The 17,957-nt window shown below is 35.7% G+C and overlaps 3 protein-coding genes across 4 annotated transcripts; 2 read left to right on the top strand and 1 right to left on the bottom strand.

Annotated features, from left to right (window-relative positions):
• Window positions 1-240: 240 nt before the first annotated feature.
• Window positions 241-5,069, top strand: LOC125875663 (syntaxin-51-like). Of its 2 annotated transcripts, XM_049556672.1 has the most exons (6): window positions 241-432; window positions 1,485-1,705; window positions 2,720-2,925; window positions 3,370-3,470; window positions 3,589-3,633; window positions 4,694-5,069. In XM_049556672.1, the coding sequence occupies exons 2-6, from the start codon at window positions 1,488-1,490 to the stop codon at window positions 4,823-4,825; spliced, it is 702 nt and encodes a 233-aa protein (XP_049412629.1). In that variant the 5' UTR covers window positions 241-432; window positions 1,485-1,487; the 3' UTR covers window positions 4,826-5,069. The 2 variants fall into 2 exon arrangements, with proteins under 2 accessions (XP_049412629.1, XP_049412628.1); XM_049556671.1 differs by lacking the exon at window positions 241-432 and having other exon boundaries at window positions 1,473-1,705.
• Window positions 5,070-5,841: 772 nt separating this feature from the next.
• Window positions 5,842-10,534, top strand: LOC125875648 (transcription initiation factor TFIID subunit 6-like). Its single transcript, XM_049556652.1, has 12 exons — window positions 5,842-6,080; window positions 6,269-6,355; window positions 6,843-6,944; window positions 7,034-7,142; window positions 7,440-7,543; window positions 7,624-7,761; window positions 7,844-7,939; window positions 8,431-8,555; window positions 8,823-8,955; window positions 9,144-9,269; window positions 9,419-9,530; window positions 10,023-10,534. The coding sequence occupies exons 1-12, from the start codon at window positions 5,955-5,957 to the stop codon at window positions 10,403-10,405; spliced, it is 1,641 nt and encodes a 546-aa protein (XP_049412609.1). The 5' UTR covers window positions 5,842-5,954; the 3' UTR covers window positions 10,406-10,534.
• A 616-nt stretch (window positions 10,535-11,150) lies between these two features.
• Window positions 11,151-16,591, bottom strand: LOC125875653 (cell division protein FtsZ homolog 1, chloroplastic). Its single transcript, XM_049556660.1, has 6 exons — window positions 16,255-16,591; window positions 13,569-13,668; window positions 12,986-13,215; window positions 12,192-12,359; window positions 11,668-11,901; window positions 11,151-11,565 (listed from the first exon to the last, which is right to left on the bottom strand). The coding sequence occupies exons 1-6, from the start codon at window positions 16,513-16,515 to the stop codon at window positions 11,299-11,301; spliced, it is 1,260 nt and encodes a 419-aa protein (XP_049412617.1). The 5' UTR covers window positions 16,516-16,591; the 3' UTR covers window positions 11,151-11,298.
• Window positions 16,592-17,957: the final 1,366 nt, after the last annotated feature.

Genomic DNA, 17,957 nt, shown 5'->3' with positions numbered 1-17,957 from the left:
AACTTTAGCTTAATGGGACATGCCCCTAGCTAAAAAAGTTTCGAGGTCGAGAATTGGAATAGAAAATAAGTAGACGAGTGTTGTAACACTATTCTCAATGTTAATACTTCTAATATTTGTTAAATACCTAAATAAAATAAAAAAAATACTTATATAAATTAAAATGAGTGTACTTAAGCTTAGCCAAATATTTTCTTAATTAAGTAGTTTTATTTTTCTTATTCTCTTTTAATTAATGGTAAAAGTTAAAAGTGGTTTCAATAATGAACAAATGCGCGTGTAGACAATAACCAAGAGGCCAATGGAGCTGGACAAACTTTGCCGGTAAAGTTAGTGGCACGTCTCCTTTAAAATTATTCCGACTCGCCGTTTCTCTCTCAACAATTCTCTCACAATTCCACCATCGCCACCGCAAATTCAGATCAGAAAGAGGTAATTATAACTCTTTCTCACTTGACCTATGTGCGATCATTTCAATAATTTTGCTTTTTTTTTTTTTTGAATTTTTTCAAGTGATGAACTCGGATGGAATTCAATCATCCGTAATTCGGCAGAGATTGTGGTGTTTTTGACTATAATTATGTAGCGTATTGATTTTTGCTCTTTTATACTTTTGCAAATGAAGAATTAGGGTTCTGGATTGGGTGAGCTTTGGGATTTTTTTGCTGTTTCGTGTAATTCTAGCTGCCTTTTACTTTGTTTGGCTGTTATTTAAGTTAATTTTTGTAGCTCAGTTTCACACTAGCTGTTTCATATAATTATAGCCACATTTTTTCGCTATTGAGCTAATTTTGTTGTTGAGTTTCACATTTTGTATTGGAATTAGATTAGCTAGAAGACAGCGAAGAAATTATGGCATTTCATCAGAATAAGTTGGTTGCTGTTTTAGTATTTCTTGTTGTAATAATTGATTCACATACAAAAATAATATGACCAAAAATTAGGTATGTTTTTTAGAATGTATCGCAATATATCATCATTCTATTGGCTATACTAGTATCTAGTTGTGTAGGAAGGAACAAATGCATTGCAAACTTCAAGGTCACATTTCTGGTTTTTATTTTTTCTCCTTTTTATTCTTTATGGTGCTTGAAGTTCTTTTTCTTTTGTGGATGGTTGGTGGAGGAGGTGCAGTTCTACTTAGTTGGGAAGCCAAGGATAATTTGATCTCACATCAAACTGAAATTGTGATGTTCCTCTTGTTTTTCGTTATATTTGGACTAAGTTGTTGGATGTGGATGGTGTTGCACATCATATGAGAAAGTGAAGTTCTGTTCCAGATTTCATTTAATATCTCCTTACCCTTTGTTTTTATGTGGTTTTTTACTATCCATATTTTTGTTTTGATGGACCATCCTCAAAGCACTTCTAATGATGGAAAAGAAGCGTAAAGGGTTACAATTCTCATTACATTTTTCAAAAAAAAATCTTGAGATGCAGTCAATGTGCAGAAATTAATGTATTTCTTTCTAATGTCTCTTCAGGTAATGGCTTCTTCTGGAGACTCATGGATCCGGGAGTATAACGAAGGACTGAAACTCGCGGATGATATCACTAACATGATATCTGAAAGGAGTTCATTGCCTGCTTCGGGCCCAGAAGCACAGCGTCATTCATCCGCTATAAGGAGGAAGATTACTATATTAGGAACTAGACTTGATAACTTACAGTCTATCCTGTCGAAGCTTCCTGGAAAGCAGCCTTTGTGAGTGTTCTTTATCTGATTCTCTCATTGTGTGGCTGCAATGGTAAAGTATAACTCCAGTGATTAAATTGAGTGTTTTATATCATGGGTGTAAATCTATTGTATAAGAATAGAGTGCTGCGGAAAGAAACCCGCCTGTTGACATGCTTTTTGGTTAATTTTCTACATGTTCCTAAAACAACTACTGATTGTTGTGTTTTATCTGTCTTGATATGCATTTAGTCAGGGCTCCAATGCGGGCTCCGGACACGGGGGGGGGGAAGAAGAAATGTATTTCTTTCATGATATTGAACTTTAGTTGAATGTGTTTCTGATTGAATTTTGTTTAGAAATGACATTTCAATTTGATTCATTTTCCAAGACTTTTATGTCCAATGGAGCACATATTTTCAATCAAAGTTTCCTAGGGTCTTATATTTTATTACTGAAAGCTAAGTAAGGAGGTGTTTTGGAAAGACCAAAAGTGCTTTTAAGCACTTCCTTTTAGGCTAAAATAGTAGAAAAATAAGCTTAAAGAAAAATGTTGGATATGACCAACTTATGGCTTTTAGCTTATAAGCTACTTAAAATAACCAATCCAAACACCCCCTAAATCAAGCATGAACTTAATACTACTGAATTTTCAGCCTCATGGTTGGGCCATACCTTAAGTGCCAACTAATAAACAGTAAAAAGTATAATTTTCCTTTTTTCCTTGATAATCTTATAAATTTCTAGAACACATTTAGTTGAAATATAGAGAGTTCCATGGAGATGAATAGCTGAAATAAAACTTTAGGTTGGTTTATGCAATAAGTTTTATGTGAATTGTCTATATGGTAATTCAGAATGTGGAGACTCTCTTCTGCAATCTGACTTAACAGTGTAAACAGTTGTCTCTTTCAAAAGTCCCTATAAAGTTTGTTTGCGTGCTGCACCGTCCATATATAGATTCGAATAAACTGATGTATTCTGTTACTACTGCTATGTTGCCTTCTGTATGTGTTTTTTTTTAGCGCACTCTCCTGTATGTAGGTCAGAGAAAGAGATGAACCGTCGCAAGGATATGCTTGGAAATTTGAAATCGAAAGTATCTCAAATGGCTTCCACATTGAACATGTCAAGCTTCGCGAATAGGGACAGTTTGCTTGGACCAGAAATAAAGCCTGTGGATGCTATGAGCAGAGCAACAGGTCTTGATAATTATGGCGTTGTTGGTCTTCAACGGCAAATTATGAAAGGTGAGTTTTATTCTGCTCCTCCATTCCCAGTTTGTATGACACTCTTTTCTCTTATTTGGTTGCTCAAATTTAAACTTTGGTGACAACTATATGGAAAATTATTTTCACAGCTTTCAAGAATTCAAATTTATGTAAACAATAACAACTATGCCTCAGTTGAAACAAGTTGGGCTCGGCCATATGAATCCAATTTGACCATGATTCCTCATTGAAGCTCTTCAAATTTATGTAGCTAGTCAAATTTAAATTTTGATATGATTTCCTGTCTAACTAATTGCTTTGGCCTCTACTAATATTATATACAAGTCATAATAACATCTTAAACTCCATGCACACAATGTTACATTAATTTAGAGGCAAGAAGTAATAAGTTTGAAATGTTATTTAGTTTTTTGGTTTTTATTCTGTTATTTTTCTTATTTGTTTGCTTTACTCTCAAATCAGAGCAAGATGAGGGCCTTGAGAGTTTGGAGGAGACTGTGATGAGCACTAAACATATAGCACTGGCAGTTAATGAAGAACTTGGCTTGCAAACAAGACTTATTGTATGACCTCTATTTTCTGGTTTACATTGAACTATAGTTACTCTCAATTTTCTTACGGAAATAAAACCTTTCTGCTACTAAAGTGGATACTGATTTCATTGTCCTACCAAAAATGCAGGATGACCTGGACGAACATGTTGAAGTTACAGACTCAAGACTTCAGGTGAGAACTTGTTAGGACCTGATTTTGACTCTAGTTCTCGTGAGCATTGTACTTTATATATTCTTTTAGGAGTCTAAGTCTGTAGACATCTTCCAGCACCGCAGAAACTGTGTGGAAGGCTCTGCAATTTGGAATGACTAATCATGTCTTGTTTAATTTGAGAAGAAGGTTTAAAGCTATCATGTGTTTAGGGTTCAGGACGTAATAGGTTAAAATACTTAGAAGTTTAAGCATTACACCCCGAAGGCTTCTTTGTTACTGGGATGGTACCTAGAGATTGGTTGTGTGCGCTTAAAAAATGGTGAGTTGCTAGAACATTAAGGACAAGTGAAGGGAATGTTTTTCTGTCCTTATGATGACACAGGTAATTGACATTCATGTAGTCACATTTTTCTTTTGATAGTGAAGGGAAAGCACTTTCGTCCTGATGACGATACATGAAATTGACATTCATGTAGTCACATTTCTCACTTGTGTCATTTGGATAGCTTTTGTTTGTCTTTTGGTGGGGGAGGGGGGTCAGATGAACTGTAAGGATATTGATTATTTTTGTCAATTCCATAATCCTGATGTGTTGAATTACCAAAAGAGGATAAGGAGGAAGAGGAGCATATGTAATTTTCTTTTTTTTTGGGGGGGAGGGGGGGAGAGACATTGATAGAAAGGCAAAGTAACTGGTTTTACCAAACAAAGTATTCTACCTGCAAAGGGGTGGCCTAGCTGTTGAAATAACTAGAGTTACAACCTTGGCACAATGTTTGAAGCCTAGAGAGGCGAAACTAGGTGAAATCTTTTCATCTACATAAGCTTTGTTAAGTAGAGTGACCCGGTGGATAAGTCGATGTGCAGCAAGTTAGCCGGGATGATTATCCAAAGAAGGAAAAATAAAAAAGAACCTAAACGAAGTGTCTGCACCAAGAGACACTTTAGTACAAACACTTGCTCTGTCAATAAGACGGTTCTTATCCGTCTCATTTTCTTCAGCTTTTGTATTGTTGGTGAGAATTATTGTTGTCACTTAATTCGTTTTCTTTCCTCTTTTTCCCCAATAATTCAACAGCGGGTGCAGAGAAAGCTTGGAATTTTGAACAAACGCACAAAGGGTGGTTGCTCTTGCATGTGTATGCTTCTAGCGGTGCTTGGAATTGTCATTCTTGTTGTGGCGATATATATGTTGATTAAGTATCTGTAAATGCAAAAGAACAAGTACTTTGAGTGTGTAAGAGAAGTGTGTGTATGAGATCTTGAACATCTCCTTCTGTTTCCTCCTGTGTAATCGATGTTTTCGTGATTGTACTCACATCAATGTGCCAAGACAACCTTGTAGTCTTTTTTTTCCACTTGATATGTTTCTATATGTAAAAAAGACGTCGAAAGCATTTTCCAAAGTCGATCAATATTTGAGTGAAATTAGTGTGAGTTGCAATTGTCATGAATCAGAGAAGACTCGGGCGAAAAAAGTGTTATACTTTCGAATTGCTTGTGATTTTGGAAGCCAAACATTGTATTGTTCAACAAACACAAATGTTGTATTAGTTCTACGATGCGTTCTTAATTTTTTTCATTTCTTTGGGCAAATAACAATAGCAAGATGCATTACTCATCATTATTATTATTCGATGTCTCAAAATAATAAAAGCTAGCTTTGAGTAAAAGCTAATTGAGATTAGTTGTGATGGACGGAGGTTGAAGGTGGAACATGTTCGGTTCTATCGATAGATATGATGCATAGGCATCTCGATCCAATCCATCTTCCCTGTCTTCCCCAACACACTCTGGTTATAAAAGCAATCTTCCACCACAAAGAAGAGATCAACAATCTAGGTCCCCTCGATCGACCATAGAAATAGAAATGAGGCATTAATCCTTAGCAACTTGATCTTGTTACTCTCAGCAACAAACATGCTTGAACCATATCATGAAGTATGTGTTTGAATAGGCCAAAGTCTTACCGTTAGCTCTCGGTCTTCCGGTTAAAAAACAACGTCGATGAAGGTGTGAAGGTGTAGTATTCCGTGGTAGGGATTGTAACCTTTCATAAATCCCTTTATATCGTACAACAAACTTTTAAGTCTTATTTTTCAAACTCTATATTTCAAAGTTTAAAGTTGAAATATGAGTCAATTTTTGTAAAATAAATACTTTCATTTAAAATATTATTGAAATATTTCAAATCTTATTTATGGCCAAAGGGACTAGATTTTATTGTAATTTTTTTTCTTATTTGTTCCACTTGGTGTAATCTTCTACCTTTCCTTACTCCGGTATAATCCCGTCGACCCTACATCTGAAATCGTCACTGTAACTGCCTTAACGGAAAAATGAGCACAGTGCCGGAAGAGGCAATCGAAGTGATATCACAGAGCATCGGAATAAGCAATTTATCACCGGATGTCTTGCCAGCTCTCGCCGCCGATGTCGAGTACCGTATTCGGGAAATTATGCAGGTGCCTCTTCATATCCAATTTGTCAATCTCTGTTTGCTACAGCTGTTCTATTTCATGTTTGAAGCTCGGCGCTCGCATTATTGTATTAAATTTTGCTGTTCGAGATAACAAAAATGTTGTGAAATTCAAATTTTAGGTGATTATTGTGCCTCACGTGAATTTCTAGGATTTTTTGGTTGATAATGTAGGAGGCTATAAAATGTATGCGCCATTCGAAAAGAACTACTTTATCTACTGATGATGTTGATTCTGCACTCACCTTGAGAAATGTGGAGGTAACTCTCCTCTTCAGCTATTACTCTTTTTGCTCATTGACAGCAGGGGTGGAACCAATGTGGTAGTTACGAGTTGGGCAAAATCCACTAACTTTGCCTCAAACATTGTATTTGTGTTAAATTATTCATTTAATATGCTTAAATGATCCAGAACTCGCCCATAAACTAAAAATCTTCGTCTGCCTCTGGCAATGAGAGGCGTATCCAGGATTATAAGTAAGTAGGGTTTGGATTTATCACTAGACTCACTATTTTCAGTGTAAACTTTTTGCAAGTATAGATGTTCAAAAAGTTAATCTATATATATGTAGTACAAGTTGGAGGCAGTGGTGAGGCCACAGCTACTGCCCTGATGTACATCCATCCTTGTTCATTGCCTGGTTGTTTGAATGTTTGTCATTGCATTGACTCTAATCATTTTGCGAAAACTATCTGTTCTTATTGGTTGTCTTTTATTTGCTGTGTTATATATGTGTGCCTTGCGCAGCCAATATATGGTTTTGCTTCGGGAGATCCCTTACGGTTCAGGAGAGCTGCTGGGCATAAGGATTTGTTCTATATTGAAGAGAAGGATATAGAATTCAAAGATGTAAGAAATTTGGAATATCTTGGGTTTGCTACCAACTTTTCTTCTTTGGACTAGTTAAGTATAGTAAGTTTTCTCTTTCTGTGTTTTAGGTGATCGAAGCACCTCTGCCGAAAGCACCACTAGATACTGCTCTTTTTGCTCACTGGTTAGCTATAGAAGGGGTACAGCCTGCTATTCCTGAAAACCCTCCACTTGAAGGTTCATCTTTTACAATAACTTAGCAGCAATTACTTGTGTAGCATGTTAACAAACATAGATGATGGTTTCTCCAGTTATCTGTTGTTTGTTATGCGCTGTTTTATCAACATGATATTGATTCTCATTCTCTTAGTTGTCCTGGTTTGGTTTGTTCTCTCTGCTCTGTGGCTGAAAATAATGGAAGAGGATAGTGATGAAACAGAACCAATTAAAATTCATAATGGATGTTATTTTATACCTGGAACTTGTCAAAAAATAAAATTTGTACTTGCAACTGACAGATTAATTTCATGGCAGCACTTGTTCTACCTCCTGATAACCAAAAGGCAGAGTATAAGGAGGATGGAGTTCCTGTTGATCTTAAAGTACCTGTTAAGCATGTCTTATCCCGTGAGCTTCAGGTACACCTTGGCCAATATGGTTGCGTCCTCTTTGCCCATCGATATGATTCTATCCTTATGCATCTTTGGTTGTTTTGCAGCTTTATTATGACAAGATTACAGAGCTTATCATGAATAAATCCAACTCCCCTCTCTTCAAAGAAGCTTTAGCAAGCTTAGCAACAGACCCTGGGCTCCATCCCTTAGTTCCTTACTTCACATATTTTGTTGCTGATGAGGTTGGTATAGGTCAATTCAAGTCCAGTAATGTAACATTTGTAGGTGAGATAAATGAGGTAATGATATTCTGTTTTATGTCAGGTTGCACGGAATTTGAATAATTTTGATCTCCTTTTTGCTTTGATGAGGCTAGTCTGGAGCCTTCTTCAGAATTCTCATTTACATATTGAACCATATGTGAGTCCCATATCTCAGTGCCATTTACTTCAGTATACTTATCCTTTTATTTTTTAAGGGATGCAGGATAAATTTTTATAACCTCTATCTTTATAAATCTGGTTATCCTTGATGACCATGTTTTATAATTATTTGATGTTATTTATTCATTTTATTTTTCTAAAAGGATGCCGGATAAAACATTAATAAAAACTAACTCTATAAAGCTAGAGATCATTTTTATAATTGGATTTCTCAAACCTTAATATGTCTCTGGAGAATCATGATGGACAACTAAGTATATGTCTGTTAAGAAAAGAGATGGAGTTAGTTTTCTTGAACAACATTAATTTTCTTTACTCTGAATAAGTTCTTAAATTACTTTGTTCATTAAATTAGTGTCTTATGCATAACTGGAAAGTTGGTTTGGGCTTAATCCTGCAACTTTGGGCTTTGGGGCTGCATGATGTTGCTATAATTGCATCTGTTGATTCTCTTGTTAACCTTTCCAGCTGCACCAGTCGATGCCGTCTGTAATGACATGCCTTGTTGCGAAAAGGCTGGGGAATAAATTCGCTGACAACCATTGGGAACTAAGGGACTTCACAGCAAAGTTGATTGCTTTAATATGCAGGCGGTAGGGATCTCTTTATTCAGTCGTTCTCTTGGTTTTGTTCCATCAAAGGCTAAGAAAGCATGCATCTCCTATGCTACCTACTATTTTTATGGAGTCTCAGGGGAAGGGGGTGGTTATATATTTGTTTAATTGTTGACACGTGTAAAGCATTTCTTAATCTGCTTGAAACGATAGTGCTTGGCAATTGTTGATCGTTCACTTCCATGATCTTGGTTAAATCTCCATAATCAATTGAGACTGTGTCGTTCACAAGTTATTGCTGCGCAGATATGGTCATGTCTATCACAGTCTCCAGCCACGTGTCACGAAGACTTTGCTGCATGCTTATCTTGATCCAGCCAAGGCACTGCCACAGCATTATGGAGCAATTCAAGGGCTAGCAGCTCTTGGACCTGGTGTGGTATCTCCTTGATATCCCTGTATTTTCTTTTTTATCTTTTCATTGTTTCTAAAATTTAAGATTTTAGGAACCTGTAATGTTTAAATGGGGAACATGGTCAATTTGGATCCGTATAGCTGACCCAATATTGTTTGGGACTAAGGCGCAACTTTTTGTTGCAATCTGTGATGCTTATAAATTTTGTGTAGGTTCGCCTGCTTGTGCTGCCAAATCTTGAAGCTTATTTGCGATTGTTGGAGCCTGAAATGCAGTTTGAGAAACAAAAAAATGAAATGAAGAGACATGAAGCTTGGCGCGTATATGGGGCCTTAATGGTAGTTTGCTTGCATAATCCAAGCGTTTTTCTGTCATTTCATCAACTTGTTTCTCTTGTGATGTTTTATGTAGCCTAACATGACTTCTCTTTTAGGATTATTTCCTACTTCACTTATGAAAACTCCTCCAACTATGTTTTCGTTTACAGTGCGCTGCGGGTCTATGCATGTATGAGCATTTCAAGATGCTTCCTGCATCTCTATCTCCATCAAATCGGACATTCCTGAAGAGTAAATTGAAAGTCTTGACTACATTGTCGAGTACGTCTTGAAGTTAACTAATTCTGTAAACTCAGGTTTTTGAAATATGTGTGTTAAGTTGTCCGCTGAGTGTGTCTTTCTGCTCTAACTGTCAATACAAATTGGGTCTTAGAATGATACTTCCTATAGGATAGATCTCGATAGTTTTTTATATCTTAGTTTGTGGATCAGATTGACTTCTCTTTTTATGATAGCATGTGGAAATTGTATGCTAAATTATTAGAACGCAAGCATGTTTCTGTCTGAAACACCTTTGAAGGTTTTAGTGCTCTCACTTGGTATCTAGATACTAATTAGGAACTCAGTAAGGCTCAAATATCTTAAACCATTTACAGTGAAGAAATAATGTGTATATCTGTATATCCATATAAGTTTTTGCAATATTGATTCTGTGTGTTTGTTTCTATGGATGTCTTTTGTCATGCTAAATGTTACTTTTGTCATCCTTGATTATCAATACACTTCTCTCAATGCCGCTTCATAATTGTCTAGACAAACGCAAAACCAGCACGGACAACATGGTCTCACAGCCGCCAACCAAGAAATTAGTGACAGATGGTCCTACACCAATGCTGTCAGATTCTTTGCCAGCAGACATACAAGGAGCTACCGATGGACATGACACAGTGCTGGCTGTTACAGATGAGGATTTATCATCAAGTCCACAAGATTTGCAAAATAAGAATGTGACCAATGTGACGAGACCCAGCAAAAGGGAGATTACTGGCGAGCAAAGCCAAAAAACAGCAGCTGCTCTTGGTCAGGTCTTGAAGAAGGATATGGATGCTGCAAATTTATTGCCACAACTATTTGAATATTTTGGTGAAAGTATGTTGTTCTTTGCACCTAACCCTGAACTGTCATTCTTTTTGTGATCCTCTTCTAGTGGCTATAATGAGATGGTAATTTGCATAAATGAAATGCAACTATATTGTTCACATCTCTGGGTAATATGTATCTAACGTTTTAATATATACTACATTTTATACTTTTACCCCACATCTCAAATATGATTCCTTTAGAAACGATGATCAAGATTCAATAGCTTTAGCCAACAACATACCCAATGCAATCTCTCAAGTGGGGCCTGGAGAGGGTGAGGTGTTTGTAGACCTTATCCTTACCTTTTGAAGGTAGAATTTCCATATCCTAGCACGGAAATATGAATGAGCAAGTATAATGTATTTTCGCATCATGCGTCTCTTCAAACAGATGTGGTCATCTGCTTATCTTTGATAAGTTTGTAGCTTTGGTCCAAAACCCAGTACCGTTAAGAACTTCACTTAATATGTATAAATAATTTGTCAAGAACTTGATAAACAAAACACAATGCAGTCTATAATCCATAAACTTAAAATCTTAGATCCACCTCAGTTGCCAAACCATTGGGCTGTATAATTCCATAGCCAGTCTGTTGCTATGAAATTAGCATTTAACTGATCCATTTTGTCCAACTTCACACAATATATTTCTTGGATGTAATCTGTAATGTAAAGAATAAAGCGGTGGAGAGTAAAGTTTTCCAACCTATTTACGAGTCCCAACATTCATCGAAGGGGAAATAATCAACAAGTATAAATATTTTACATGCGTAAAAACGTGCATGTCACAAGAGAGCACAGCTGAGTATGCATCTGATAAAGAATAATCACCATCTCTACAGCCACATGCAAACACCAATCAGTTCCCTTCAGCAAAACATGTTAAATACAAAGGAAGAAACTAAAAGGGAGAGTAATGAAGCTGTAAAAAAAACAATATAAAGGAGCTAAAAGAACAGCCTTCGAGTAGGTGTCCGTGAGGTTGTTGAAGGTGAGTTTGATGATCTCAGGGTAACAGGTGATGACATGCTTTCTTTGATTCCAGAGCCCTTCTCAAGTAGCTTTGCTCCTCGTGGGTCAGATAGAAGCGTCTTCTGAAACGACTGGGTGAAACCAGTTGCAATTATTGTCACATGTATTTCACCATTGTAACGCTCATCAACAACAGCACCAAATATGATGTTAGCAGAGGGGTCAGCCAGACTGGTAACAACCTGTGAGAAATAGTGCCAACATTTAATATAGAGCAGAAGGTTTCTTTAATACTTCTGGAGCTATGGAGAACAAACGAAAGGAAAAAAAAAGTTCATCATCACCTGGGACACCCTATTCACTTCTTGCAAAGTTATGTCTTTTCCTCCTGTAATGTTATATACTACCCCAGTTGCAGATTGAATTGACGACCCAATTAGAGGGGCCAGAGTTGCTTGTTCGGCTGCTTCTTCAGCTCGGTTCTTGCTTGATGAAACCCCCACTCCGAGCATAGCAGTTCCAGAGTCTTTCATCACTGCCTTTACATCGGCAAAATCCACATTCACAAGCCCAGGAATCTACCGAAAAAGGACCAGTTCATATTATATCTAGATTATAATGCATACAACGATATAGCTAATTTAATGGGAGATGCAACTTTATGAAAATATTTAGTACAGAAAAAATTCATCATAGAAGAAATAGGCCCTTTTTAGTTTTGGTGAGTGTCTGCAAGTGTGTTTTGGGAATTTAGTAAAGTAACTTCATAACCAGTACAATGACATTATACATATTTATACGAGACAACGAAGAATTTCAGAATATCATTAAAAGAAAAGAGATGCTGGCTTTAGACAAAAAAACTCACAGTGATTATATCAGATATTCCTTGGACACCTTGACGTAATACATCATCTGCAAGAAGGAAAGCATCTTGAAGTGGTGTCTGCTCATCAGCAATATCTAGTAGACGATCATTGGGAATTACTATAAGAGTGTCAACATTTCTCTGAAGTTTTTCAATTGCTTCCAGAGCCTGTCAGTCAATAAGTTCAAATTAGAAACATGGAAGACTATGGATGACAGGAGAATAAAACATTGCCATGAACAAAAAATCTTTATGAAAAGGAACGTAGGTCATTGACACAAAAAAAATCAGACAGTTAGAAAAGTCAGAATCTTGTTCAGGCATGAGCATGTGAACACTTTTGCCTTAGAAAGCAGTTGATATCCTTTAGATACATCAAGGAACACTATAAGTTTCTTGTGCATCTCAACAGTTAATCTATAAACTTGACACCATACAACTCAATACCATCTTCACCTCACTCCCTTCCGCATCAAGCATGTCTCCGGTAATCAATAGAAATGAAAATGCATCTTCCTAAAAGATTTCCTACTCTTTAAGTCGAAGAGGTTCCTTTTTTGGATACTGATGCAGCTAGTTAAGCCAGAACCCCAAAATAATTTAAAGAAATCCAATTGCTTATTTTTTATTTTCTTGCAACATTTTCTATCACCTTGGATATCCTCCTTCCCTTTTTAAGCAGGAATATCTTACATGCTTCAACCTTTTCTAATTGATGTGGAGCAGAAAGATCTCCAAAAGTCCAGAAAAAGAAGTAAATCACAATTCTCCAAGGAACTGAAAATGGGACCTGCCTGCACAGATCTTTTACGTCCTTCAAAGCTGAATGGATATGTAACAACACCAACAGTCAAATAACCTGCTTCTTTTGCTATTTGAGCCACAACAGGAGCCGCACCAGATCCTGTACCTCCACCCATTCCTGCTGTTATGAAAACCATATCTGAACCTTTTAGAGAATTTGCAATAGCTTCCTTTGACTCCTCCGCTGCCTGTTCCCCTAAAAGAGGATTGCCACCAGTACCTGCATCTCTAAAAGCAACTTACTTAACAAATCATTACGAATAAAGATAGAGTTAACTAGCTTATCAAGAAGCATAAAGATGTCGCGCTTGTTAAACCGTTGAACATAAACCTCAAAATCAATAGCATAACAAAAGGCATCTACATCTAGACTCAAGAGCAACATGTGACACCACATGATTCCATGTAGGTAATAATAAAGTAATACTCTGTCATTTTCTAAAGTCAGGATAGAGTATAACTGTCTTAACGTTAGCTTTTGCCGAAGTTCTTTTAACAAGGTTGAATTTGATTAATGAAAAACAGCTATTATGAAAGAGTAATTTCTTTATAAAGAGACAGAAGAGTGCTAACCAAGCCCACGAGTCAGAAGTTCTCCAATTTGAAGTGGGTTCTCGGCAGCAGACTGTACCAGTGCTTGAGCATCCGTGTTTATAGCATAGAAGTCAACACCCTATTTTTGGACATGGAGCATTTAGATTCGTCATATGAAATGAAGGGATGGGATCATGACATGGCATCTCAATAAATTTTCAGAAAAGATAATAACAAAAAGCCAACTGATCGAAAATCCTATAGACAATAAGAAATTTCTAGCTTTCCTTTTCTTTATTTGTAAGGGATATTTCTAGCTTCTCTTCATGGCACAATTTGTTACCCAGCACTAAAAGTACACATGCAACCTTGTAATGGCATTGTATTCCAACATACGCTTTTCTGGAAGATAATGAATTAGAAAGCAACATCAAAAGATTTAGGCAGTCAACAAAATGCCCAAAAATCAATCATTTGATGGTTATAGAGAACCCAAGGGTAACCACTTTGTTGCTAGGATAAAAGGAAATCTCAAGTCAAATGAAAGAAGAAGATTGGTTATGAGATCCTATGTTCTAAAGTAAAGGAAGTAATAGAGGCGGAGCCAGCATTTTAGGTTTATGGGTTCTGAATTTTAAGATAAGACAATGACCTCAAGCTAATGTATAACAATCACCAAACTAACGAACAAATACTGATATTTGATATATTCAAAATCCGACAAACTAAATATCACAAACTACTTGAACACTATATAAATATAAGTACCTATCACTATAATTATCATGATTTGCAAACGATACATGACCAATGGCACTTCAGTACAACAATTTACTTTTTTGGTCTTTTCAATTATCAATTTGATGACCTTTTTTTTTTTCAGAAAAAAACTGCATATAGAAAGGGAAAAAAAACTACGAGAAACTAATAGAGAGTAATGAATATTCTCTTTTAGAAAGAGAGCATATATAGCAAAAAATCAACTACAAATGACGCACAGCTACCGAGTTTTGAACCCATGTATCTAGGGGACACAAGAGCTTTGCAGCCCACGCATGCACCATTGAACTATCCGATTGTTTTTGTATATTATACTTTTTTGGTTTTTTCAATTATCAATTTAATGATTTTTTCTTTTTCGAAAAAAAACTGCATATAGAAAGGAAAAAAGGACCTATGAGAAACTAATAGAGAGCGATGAATATTCTCTTTTAGAAAGAGAGCATATGTAGCGAAAAATCAACTACAAATGACGCGCAGCTACCGAGTTTCGAACCCATATATCCAGGGGACACAAGAGCTTCGCAGCCCGCGCACGCACCACTGAACTATCCGATTGTTTTTGTATGTTGTTTCACACGTCAACAACTATATATTTTACTTTTTTGTTTTTTTTTCAATAATCAATTCAATGATTTTTTTCTTTTTCGGAAAAAAGCTGCATATAAAAAGGAAAAAAGGACCTATGAGAAACTAATAGAGAGTAATGAACATTTTCTTTTAGAGAGAGCATAAATAGCAAAAAATCAACTACAAATAATGCGCAGCTACCGAGTTTCGAACCCATACCCAGGGGACACAAGAGCTTCGCAGCCCACGCACGCACCACTGAACTATCCGATTGTTTTTGTATGTTGTTTCACACGTCAACAACTATATATTTTACTTTTTTGGTTTTTTCAATTATCAATTTAATGATTTTTTCTTTTTCGGAAAAGAGAACCTATGAGAAACTAATAGAGAGTAATGAATATTCTCTTTTAGAAAGAGAGCATATATAGCAAAAAATCAACTACAAATGACAGGCAGCTACCAAGTTTTGAGCCCATATATCTAGGGGACACGAGCTTTTTTTTTTTTTGATGAAGTAAGAAGAGGACACAAGAGCTTTGCAGCCCATGCATGCACCACTGAACTATCCGATTGTTTCTGTATGTTGTTTCACACGTCAACAACAATATATTTGTTTTTGAGTTTGTAGTACAAATACAGGTCTACGCAAAAGCTACTTGGTTCACCCGAACCCCATGTTACACTATAGCTCCAGCCCTGGACAGGAACAAAGCATAGAGCATAGTCCCTGGTCTTGTTCCTGCCGAGCCTGGATAACAAAGCCTATAAAATATCTCTCTCCGATTATTTCTTCATTATGCATTGAGATACAATCTTTGATGCAAATATTGACAAATAAGCAGCAAATTGAGTACAAAAACAAGTTAACACCTCACTTGAAGGCAGAGTGGTTCCCAAAACCAATTAAAGAAGCCAGAAACAGGCAACCAATCATATTCTGATCTAGAACTTCAGAAACAGAATTATCAAAATTCATGACATGTATAACTGATAACAATTAAAATATGAACCAAACGAAAATGCTCACTGCCACAGAGTTTACTGAGTCCATACAACAAATGAAATCCATTTTCTTGGTGAAACATATTCCTTTTTCTTTTCTCTCATTTCTATCGTTAATGCTTTTGGAGTTTCAATAGCTAGCTAATTTGAAAACATTCCTCTTAAATATGTATATGCAAGATGAATAAATAACCAAAATAAAATAAAATCCAAGTCTATCCTTTTTTACTGGAAATAGTATATAAAGACACTGAGAAAGCAACAAAACTTGTAACAGTAGATAAGGTACTACAACAAAACTCGTGTTTTTACCATAAAGCAACAAAATTGGGAAAAAGAAAAGGGACAAAAAGGAAAAGAGGATAGATACCTGTAAGCCACTACCAATCATACGGTTAACGGCATTGTTTCCACCTCCACCGACTCCGACGACCTTAATCTTAGCAGAATCCATCGGAGTAAATGAACTTGAAATGCTGAAACGTTGAGGCCGGCAAAAACTTTTCTGGCGAACTCCGGTGAAGAAGCATTGTTTAGGAATGAAGGAAGAATGTAGCCTGTGGGAAAAAGCTAAGGAAGAAGAAGGAGAAGAAGCTAATTCTGCTGGATTTGAGAGCCCTAAAATCGCCATTGTTGCTTTCTCTGTATTTTTGTTTACACAAAATTCTGTAGTGTTGTTTTTAGGGTTTTAGATTTTTTCAAACAAATAAATATTTTGTTCTTTTACTCCTCTCACTTTCCACTTGTATATGGACTATGGTACACATAAATATGAGGAAAGCTGCTTCTTTTATTTCCCTTTTTTAAAAAATGTGGTATTTGTAAATCGAGATTTGAAACTTATGAGTTTATTCTCAAAGTTACAAAGTTGTATAGATGTAATTTATTTTTAAACTACGTATAAAGTTAGAATTAAAGTTATTGAGTTCAACTGAAATTGACATTGTAGCTCTGTTTCTGGATGGTGCAGGTAACGTACACACTCATAGGCGGAATTAAAATTTGGAATCATATTAATTTGTGGTTTTAATTTTGTGAAGTTATTGGGTTAAAATTAGTAATTTGTACATATGAATGAACATTTTAAAAATAAATGATGAATTTGAATCAGTTACTTAGTTCGGTCAAACCTGCAGTTTATGTTTTAGCGTTTTCTCTGCATGGTGTAGGTAACTTGTACACACTCATAAGCGTTTGAAACAAATTGATTTGTGATCCTAGTTATGTGAAGTTATTGAGTTCAAAATTAATAATATATACATGTACAATGAATGTTTAAAAAGAAATGATGTTTAAATTAATTATTAAGTTCGACCTAACTCCGTCACACCGAGAGTAGAAATGGAGGGAATATTTAAATAGGTAAATGGATGACTTTGCTTTATAGACAAGTTCACTTAATTACATTTTACCATTTTATTGGATCATGAAGTTTCTTCTTGAGTTCTTGTGTTAACATTATTTATTTTTTCAAACAATTGGAGTAAACTTAAAATGATAAACAAATAAAGAAAAAAAAGTATAGAAAACAAACAAAAAAAGAAGGCTAAAAATAGACAAGAGGTGGTGGGTTGAAAAAGAAGGGACATGGAGTGAGCTACAAGGATATTTTAACAAAGGGAATTTGCAAAAAAATACCATAAATACATTATTAGTATAGCAAAAAGTTTTATGTTGAACAAGATAAAACCAATATGGAAATGAATGTTTAATGTTTAATCTGAAACAAGTATAAACAAAACAACAATTTAATAATATAAAAGCGAATAGCCGAACATCAGATCATAGTCAAACGCTATTCATAAGGGTGATTTCTAAAATGCTATATCTACGAAGCGTCTAAAAATAGAGATAATATCTAAACAACGATTTAAAAAATTAAGGGAACACTTGCGTAAATTCTATATTTAGCGTCTGTTTGGATGGGCTTTTAAGATGGTCAAACTGGCTTAAAAGCCAGTTTTTGACTTATTAGAGTGTTTGACATTTATCAAAATGACTTATTTTGAGTCAAAAATGACTTATTTTAAGCCAAAAGCTAAAAGCTAGGGGAGGGGAGTTTTTTTTTTTTTT

This window comes from Solanum stenotomum, chromosome 9 (assembly GCF_019186545.1).
Source record: "Solanum stenotomum isolate F172 chromosome 9, ASM1918654v1, whole genome shotgun sequence".
Taxonomy (NCBI): Eukaryota; Viridiplantae; Streptophyta; class Magnoliopsida; order Solanales; family Solanaceae; genus Solanum; species Solanum stenotomum.
This window is presented reverse-complemented; position numbering and strand designations above follow the sequence as displayed.